The 9,985-nt window shown below is 31.5% G+C and overlaps 1 protein-coding gene across 1 annotated transcript; it reads left to right on the top strand.

Annotated features, from left to right (window-relative positions):
* Positions 1-991: 991 nt before the first annotated feature.
* LOC133198095 (ficolin-1-like) lies at positions 992-5,874 on the top strand. Its single transcript, XM_061334243.1, has 3 exons — positions 992-1,093; positions 3,902-3,968; positions 5,639-5,874. The coding sequence occupies exons 1-3, from the start codon at positions 992-994 to the stop codon at positions 5,872-5,874; spliced, it is 405 nt and encodes a 134-aa protein (XP_061190227.1).
* Positions 5,875-9,985: the final 4,111 nt, after the last annotated feature.

The raw sequence follows: 9,985 nt of genomic DNA, 5'->3' as shown, positions 1-9,985 counted from the left end.
AATTTATCAGTATATAATTTAATTTGGAAAACAAAGCTATAAATTTACAGTTGTGCACCCTCGGTACAATTTGGCCAGTTTATACTATAACAAATGAAAAAGTTCGTTTTGTTTTGCTTTGTTATTGCATGTCAAGAATCCCCGTTTTGTACTGTTTTGCTTGCCAAGAACCCCCCTCCCCCCCCCCCCCAAAAAAAAAAGAAATAAAAAATGAATCTGCTTCCTACGTGCCTGAAATAATCTAAATGGATGTTAATATGTACAAGTACCGCTATTGAAGGGAAGTAACCTGCATTATAATTATTGTTACCTGGCAACAGGAAGCGTTCAGTATTCACCACTTTCACCAAAGATTTTTCGGTATCTGTGTGTATTTTATTTGCATGTTTATCGATATGTAGAGGAGGGAGTATAAACTGTTGATTATTCATTCTATAAAATAGTTGCTAAAAAGAGTTTAAAACAAATTGAGATTCTAAAATTATTAATCTGTTCATACTCTGAAAGGAATAATACTGCAACATTATGAATCCTTCGATCAGTTAATCAACTGAAAGACAAACACAACCTACATGTTTTGGGAAAAGATGAGAAATTATCATGAAAATGAAATCATTTAGACTCTAAATTGTGTTGTATCCTAAATTTATGGAGATAATACTAGTAATACATGGTTTAGGGTTTACTTTAATGAGGTCATAGAAATAAGATTAATTTAATTTTATTTCTATGATCTCATCAAAGTAAAAGTTGCTTATACCGACTCTAAACAATGTATTACTAGTATTGAATTGATTCAAATAAAACTTGAAACTGATGTAATATTTAGCATGTGGCGAATAACTCTATTTAAGCTATTTTAATGTGTCATTTAATCGACCAATCAAACCACAATTGTACAACTGTGTTAGAAACTTCTAGGAGTTAGTGTGCTTTCGGGTTATTTCCCTCCTTCTACCGTGCAACCAAAGTAAAATGAACTTATTCTAGTATGGTCTCGCTCAGCCAGCAGGAAGTAGACATGCAGTGGGATGAACACTATTCAAGGCTCTTTGTACAACCCGTTGCACCCTTCTCAACAGATTTACGACAGGTGAATTATGCACTGGACTATTCTTAGGCGCTTATATTATAAGGTTAATTTTGATACCAGTGTGAGAAAAATAAGTAAGTTCAAATATATAACAATTTTTATTTAAAAAACTAATAAGTTTGAATTTTTTTCTTTTAGTCTTTGCTTTTACAATGAATAAAACAATAAAATTTATTATTCATAACATTTCATCAGCTTCTTTCCATAGGAAATTTGCTCTATCTTTTTCTTTTCTCAACACTTCTAGTTAGGCATGTCCCAAAATTGCAGCAAATTCTTTCATGCAGTAATTTCCAATAATGTGTTCAATTATTACTTTTTCCAGCAGTTCATTATCCTTTTTTGAATGAATCCCCTGAGATTCATTCATTTATATGAGATGAATTTATCGTTGATTAGGTCTGTCACTTGTTATTTTATGAATATGCACCGTAGATCTTTTCAGTGGTTCATTAGAGACTAAGAGCACCAAAGGAGGCATTCGTTCATACTGTCTAATACCCTTTTCTTTAAGAACTGAAATATTGTTTAACATGTTCAAATAATAAAAGAAATTAAATTAATAAGTATTCATCGTAGATCCTGTGAGTTGTTCTGAGATAAAGAAATGTTCCCAGTCTTCTGATGACAGAGAATTCTGGATATTCCCAGAAAAGGTTTATCCCGATCATATTGACAAGGAGCACACGGCGGGTGTGACCGGTCGGCAGGAATTGCTCACTCCTCCATGGCACCTGATCCCATCTGATGTTTTTGGAGGTCCGTCTTTGCTCTGCTCCCGATTTGTATTGTTTTAATGGACTTTGAGCTTGAATACTGTTCGTTATCTCCATATTTCATATGGCTCGTCTGACAAATGAATTCTTGCAAAGCTACAGCATTTAGTCCTGTCTTGACCATCTAAATTGCCAGATTTAAACCCTTTTAGTGTACATTGGACTAAATGGATAGGCATGTCCGTCAAAGACAACTGCATCCCAAGACTTTGCAATAGCTGATCCAAGCTTTACAATTAGATTGGGATAGTATTCTAATACAGTTTTAAATATACCCATTTGCGTCCATGGGATGGCGTTTTAAGCTACCATTGCTGTGTGTAGGGTGTATACCAGATATTGATCTTTAATGACTTTTAACTCTCTATGATTGTAAAATTCTTCAATAATTATTTTCTTTAGATTGTGCCACTAAAATTTAACTATGTATTTCTTTTTTTTAACAGTATATATATATATATATATATATATATATATATATATATATATATATATATATATATATATATATATATATATATATATATATATATATATATATATATATATATATATATATATATTAAGGATGGCAATCGATTGCAGAGTTGTTAATCGGTTAACCGCAAGATGTTCCGACCGATTAACCGGTTAATCGTATCAAAATGCACGTTGTTGTTGTTTTTTTTGACAATTCATTGTTCTTCAAGTAGCCCTGTCCATATACACAAATAGACCCAAATAAGACGATAGAAGTTAAAACATTCCATTAGTCTTGATTCTGGATCAGAAAACTATGGCTACATATTTTTTATTTAAATTCCAGTAGACAAGAAAAAATTGAGACAACCATGAAAAAAACCTAAGAAATCTTTGATAATTTTCCAGAGCAGATATCACAAAAGTTCTTTCTGCATTTTCACTATGATAATCAAAATTATAAGTAAACTCTATAGCCCTTAATTTACAATGTTTTTTAAATAATTAGATTGGATTGAAAACTGAAAAACGACAAACACGCCAATTCACAGATGGTGTTTTCAGAGTAATTAACACTACATAAACTGACCAATTACGCAACTGTCGTATTACATGTACGTCTAAATTAGATCCGTTAAATCATAAATGATCATCCTTTGTGCAGAGATTTTTTTTCTAAACAATTTTTTAAGAAATGTGTTCAATTCAACAAATATTTTTTTTCCCGATTAACCGATTACAGATTTTCTAACCGATTGCCTTCGTTCCGACCGAGTATTCGGTTAACCGGTTACAAATTGTCATCCCTTATATATATATATATATATATATATATATATATATATATATATATATATATATATATATATATATATATCATATCTATATATCTGTCTCTCTATCTCTCTATTTCTCTTTCTGATTTTTTTAAGTACAAGTAGAATTCTTCTATTAAACAAAATAGGGAAAAAATTATTATCATATTATATAATATATTGAAGTTCATTTTTTTATCTTTAGGACTTAAATGCTATTTTTATTTCTGTCGATAAAACCTAGGCAATACAAAAGCGGGTGAGTGGAGCTGTGCGTTTTAACAGAACGTGGGCGGAGCCAAGAGGGGTATCGGGAACCCTCATGATTCATATTGGATCGGTAGATACTTATTTACATCCGTTAAAATCTTATGCTATTTTCATTGCAATGTTCATTTGTTTGAACATATTTATATGTCAAGGAATGCACATATAGTTAGGTATGTTAAATTTACATAATCACAATTCATGGTATATTTATCGTATCTACCCCCCTCCCCCATCTAAAACTTTAAAAGATTGCACGTTTTTCACTCACTAGTAACATATTCTCATAAATGTTAAGCTCTATTTAGTTGTATTACCTTTCAACAATCCTCGAATAAACATATTGTGCTGAATTAATGCTCTATGTAAGCCTGTAATAATATTTTGAAGGAAATAAAGTGATTCACCAGCTGACCAAGGAAAGAAACTCTTCTCTTTATGTTTCCATTACATTACGAAATGGTACAACTTTGTATGAACTATATCATCAGTTTTCCATTTCTGATTCAACGGACAACTACAAGCTTTTTCTTGGAGGACCAGCTACCGGAACCTTAGGTAAGTAATAGGTAAAATGTGTGACTATCAAAGTGCAGGAAAAGATGAGAGAGAGAGAGAGAGAGAGAGAGAGAGAGAGAGAGAGAGAGAGGGAGAGAGAGAGTAAAAATTAGGCATGCTAGTTGTCAGGCAGATCATTCACAATTCTTACTTGCAAAATGCATGTAATCTCTGTCTTTTTTTAAACGAAAATAGAATAGAATGGAATAAATATGGAGATAACGAACAGTATTCAAGCTCAAAAGTCTATTAAACATTACAAAATAGGCGCAGAGCAAACACGAACCTCCAAAACATCAAAGGTGGGATCAGGTGCAATGTTTTTTAGATGATCTTTTTTCCGTCAATTTATAGGCTGCACTATAGTATAATATTGTGCTTAGATATTCTTACCGAAAATGCACAAATTTGAGTAGCCAGTCTTTGGAAGGTTTCTTTTTCAGGTCTTGTAAAGCAGTTCTTATTAAATATTTTAGCGGAAAAAAGCCATCCCGCAAGGCACACAATTTATTCCAGGCAAAGTCGAGCCGTTGCTTGAAAATCAAGAGCCTAATGACTTCCCATCAAATACAGTATACAAAAAAAAAAAAAAAAAAAAAAAAAAAAAAAATCAGAAAGCCTTAAAAGAGATAATACATGCGCAGTTTATTGTTGTTAAGTGAATGATTGTCAAATTTTTGTTTTTATACAGTCTGGATTGGGTATTTCGAATCATCTTTTGCACTTTGACTACCAACGTTTTGATGAACAATTCTATACTTGGTTGTTTAGTATCAAAAGAAAGCAATTTCTTTGAAAGATTAGATCTACATTACAAGGCAAGTCAATCTTCTATATAGTGGCCTTGAAGGGAGGTTATATTTACATCATATTTTACTGTTTTGCGGGCGAATTCCAGGTATTTTGAATCACCGGGTAAACAGATAAAACACAACCAGTTGAAAACATTATAATTAATAATTTGTTTGGTTATGTTTACCAAAAGTCTCCCAAAATAAATTTTTTTCTTATTCATTTTCCTCGTATTTAAAAATTATTCAAAACCCCCAAATCTAAGACATCGATCAGAAAAAAAACGCAACGTTCTCTATACGGGAATTTCTTACATAAGGAAAGCAAGTTGGGGAATTATATTTTTCCCCTAAATGACACATTATGCTAACCTCTTTATATTATGAAATTTATTTAGTATTTCCTATGCTTTTAATGACTGTTTGGTTGACGTACAAATTTATCGTGCGAGGTAAACGGATAAGGTGAATTACCGAAACGTAGGTGATTCGGAATACCTTAAATGACTCTATAAGAGTTTTATCGGCCCATTTTTAATGATATATATATATATATATATATATATATATATATATATATATATATATATATATATATATATATATATATATATATATATACTTAACAAACCGTCAAAGATTTTCTTTAAAAAATATATAAACATTGTTGTCATGACATGACATAACGCTCAATAAGATTATATAAAAAAAAAGGATAATCAAGGACGTTAAAGAATAGTTGATGTGATTTCAAAGCTCCCAGAATTTGTTTAAACACTTCTGTTTTTAGGCAAAATTAATTTTAACAATTTTAAATTTTAATCATAATAGGGATGTGAATTAAATACTTATGAAAAAAGAGTTTCTTGATTTCTACAGGTGACATGATGCTTCACGCTGGTAATTCTGCTCGTGATCAGTCTGGGATGTCATTTAGTACCCCGGACAAAGATAACTACGGGTATAGTGGATTTAACTGTGCTGCTTATTGGAAAGGAGGCTGGTGGTTTAACGTCTGTCATAAAGCTTACCTCACTGGTCCCTGGAATTCAAATGACTGGTTCAATCCTTGGTCTCCTATAGTTACATCTGAAGGAGACATTGATGATGATTAAGCCTCATTAAGTGTCTGCTTTTGTCCATTTTCAGTTTTTTTTTTTGTTAAATTCTTTGTTTGTAAAAAATATTAAAAAAAAAACAAAAAAAACAAAACAAAACAAAACAAAACAAAACGAAAAAAAAAAAAACCACACACACACACACACACACACACACACACACACACACACACACACACACACACACACAAAAAAAAGTAGTTTATTGAAAAAATATATATTTTAAAATACCTTATTTCGTCCATTATATGAGATTATTAGATAACGAATATGCAAAGGCAGATAATAACATGGTAAATGAATGAAGTTCCGTTTTTCTATTACCATCCTGAGGGTCTTGTCGATATTACGTTCTTATATAACTGATGTTCTCATCTGAATATGTAATTAGGGTGAATTTACCATGCATCAGACACCCTTGTACTTCAACAAGGTCTAGCGATATCGCTATTGACCGAATACTATCAAAATAGAGCTTAACATTTAGTATGTGATTAAAATATGAATTTGAGACACAATTGTATGCTATTTATTGAGAAAATATAACTGAAAACCGATTTTTTTCAAATGACTCGGAATTCACCATGGATCGGACAATATTTACCATGCATCAGACAAACGGTATTTGAACAGGGAAAAATCCTACTTTTATCACGGTGCTTTAAAATTATTGATGGAAATACTTTTATCTTTTATTGAAAAATTAACCTTCAAATTAAATTTAATAGACCATATCATTGCACAAATATGGAGAGGTTTTAGTTGCCTTACATTGCCTTAGAAAGGCTTTAAAATGCTAATTATACGTCAATTCGCACCTTTGTCTCGTGGGTTATTATACTCTGGTTTGTAGAAATGAATGGAGTCTAATTTCAGACATCATATATTGATAACTGATATTTTCCCTGAAAGTTTAGAGTTTTTATTTTCTATTTCCGCAGAAAACAGCTGTCAGTTGGGTTTAGTATGAAAATGGAAGTGATTACTCATACATCGGAATGTGTCCGATGCATGGTTAATTTGTGTCCGATGTACGGTGAAATGAACATACTAGTAAAATCCAACTCTAAAAAAAATATACAAACAGTGAAATTTCTTAAAAGTTCTGTAAAATTACTAATCATTGACAAATTATACCTTAGTCCGATTCGTTCTGAAGTCTAATTAAAAGAACGACAACTCTAAAAATCTGCAAAATTGTAAAATTCTGGTCACTCCCCTTTGATGATGTAAAATATGACGTAACTTCAAGGCCATTCTCGGATTCTTTTAATCACAACACGATAAAAAAAATCGACATCAATAAAAAGTTTAAATCTTCAGCTTCAAGACAGAAACAAGTAAAAACACGGGAACATTCAGGTTTAAAGAAAGTTTACTGCTTAAAGTTGTCCGAAGCAAGGTATGTGTCCGGTGCATAGTTAACTCACCCTATGGTTTTTTTTTCTAATAATATATATAAAGTAATCAAATTACAAAGAAAGTTTGCTTATATATGATATTTTCGACGAATTCTAAAATGACATTCCCAGTTAAAGCGTACAGTCAGGGAGAGACACTTAGTGTAATAAATTCACTATCAAAACTGGTATTACGCGGGTTGTCCCAGAAAAAAAAATGCGAATTTTAAAAATATTTCAGAAACTATTCGACCATAACTTATAATTTTGCACGTTCTTGGAAAATGACATTCTCGGTTTTTTTTTTTTTTTTTTTTTTTTTTTTTTTTTTTTTTTTTTTACAAAATATTTTAGACATGTGATGTCATGAGTATATTAAAAAAGCATTTAAAGTGTGTTAAATATCGGTGGCCGGCGCAAGGCATTTTTTTTTTACTTTTATAAGTAGCATTGTCAATGAAGTTTTCTTTATTACCAGGCTATATGGAAATATAATGTCACAAAATTTACTTCCATAAATACCCTTTGATCTGGTGTACTCGTATTTGAAAATTCATTAATAAGACATCATTAATGACAAAAATATGACGTTATATACCAAAACACTTAATTAGATATTGCCAAAAATGGTGACGTTTGGCGATAATGTGAAGCACGAAATTATTAAGCAGTACTTTGTTGAGAGGGATATGACTCCTATGAATACGATAAAAGAGATGTTAACGATGGAAAAACAGAAACATAAATTTCGGACACAGGTTTATCCCTAGTTAAAGAGGTTTGAGGATGGCTTGACTGGTTATCCGATAGAAGAGGCGTTTTGTAGACCAACAAAAATGAAAAACTGAAAGTCAGGAGCTGGACGTCATACGCCTAAGTGAAGGCCGCCGTTAAACAATGGGAACTGTTAGGTTTAATATCGGGATTGAGAAATTGTCGTTTAAAAGAAACAAATTCCGGAATTCTTTTGGTAACACTAGTATTTGAGATGTATAACTTGGTAAATAACAGAAAATTAAATGCAGTGCCGAATTTATGCTTAAACAAATTTTATCAGAAGCACATTTCCAGAACAAATTCACAAACGCCACGATACGTTTTGACGTCGTCAGTGTTGCGCCGACAACGGATTTGTTACATCCGTTTACCTGAGAGGGAAATGTTATTTATAGAGACATTTCATGCATTATTCAAAAAATGTTGATCATGATGTATGCCAATTTTTAATTTTAGAGTATTAGTGAAACAAAAGATATTGAAAATGTTCGCATATTTCTGGGACAACTCTCGTATTATTTAAACTCAAACTTTATTCTTTGAGAGTTTACCAATGAAGTTGAGAATAATGTTTTCGTCTGTGTGTCCATCTGTCTGTCAACAACGTGCCTAAATGATTGTTAACTGATCATTAAACTAAAAAAAAAACCTCAGGATCAAAATAATAAAGAACACATTCTTATAAAATTGTTAGAGAATATATGACTATAGTATACTTTCATGTAAATAAGTTGAATCTGATTCGAGAAACATTTGGTAAAAAACACTATTACCTTCTGAATGATGGAACCACGCCCTCCAACGTAGAAACGGTCAATATTGCATGACGACGGGTAATATTCCAAAATATATTGACTGCCCAGAATTTATGCTCGTACGGTTCAGTGTTATATTTATTTGTATAAAACATTCAGTATAATATGATAAATACAGCATGTAGTTGAAGGTAACATTGATATTTTGCACTCCTCGAAAACCATTGTCAACCTCGGCTGCGCCTCGGGGTGAAAATTTTCAATGATACCCTCAACTACATTGTACATGCAGTTTATACATAATATCACATGTTTAACACTTCATCCTATGGATATCACTCATTGTATAATTTGTTTATTATCCCACTACTGTTACGTCACAAAGGGTTTTGCTTGAAAATGATGAAGTAAATTGTGATAATCATATATAAAAACAGTGTAAAACTTTGAAGGTAATGTATAAAACGTGATAAAAGAATCTCCTAGGATTTGTGGTAGGATATGATTTTTATCCAACTACAAATCATGGAAGATCCTATATGTATATCATGAACAAATATTTTACCTTTACAACGGAGTTTGAATAAAAAAAAATGCAAATTCATTAATTCTAATTTCTTGGAATTGTTTTGATGCGACAACATATTACCTTGAGTTCATTAACATTGGAAATTTTGCAAGAAACATAAAAACTGACTGAGGGCTTAGAATCGTTTAAATTTATGTCCTTCTATTCTTTTGCATGATTTTTTGCTTTAACGCTAATTATATTCGGAAAAAAAATCATATTGTAATGTACAAATTTTCAGTAAAATTTAAGGTGGAAAGTTGAGAGTTGACTCATTTATTATAGGGTCGATAAACCTTGACTGACAGGAAATCTTCTTTTTTTTTAAATTTACAATTGGTACTCGTGCTAGGCAGTTTTTTTAATTGACAATAAGTACCAATTGCGCCCCTTTATTAGCAGACCTATTTTTTGTATTCATATCAAGCAGAATTTATTCAGAAAGTCTACATGAGAATGAGAAAATACTTGCTGTGGCCTTCAACTCGACATTTAGATTTATCCATGACGTATTATCAATTAACAACAATTACTTCCATTCATATGTCGACTCGATATATCCCAGTGAGCTTGAAATATAAGGGATACCACAGAGTCTTACACATCTG

This window comes from Saccostrea echinata, unplaced genomic scaffold (assembly GCF_033153115.1).
Source record: "Saccostrea echinata isolate AGI-Se365-2 ecotype Australia unplaced genomic scaffold, CSIRO_AGI_Sech_v1 ptg000001l, whole genome shotgun sequence".
NCBI lineage: Eukaryota > Metazoa > Mollusca > Bivalvia > Ostreida > Ostreidae > Saccostrea > Saccostrea echinata.
Note: the sequence above shows the minus strand (reverse complement) of the source record. Positions and strands in the feature narration are given on the sequence as shown.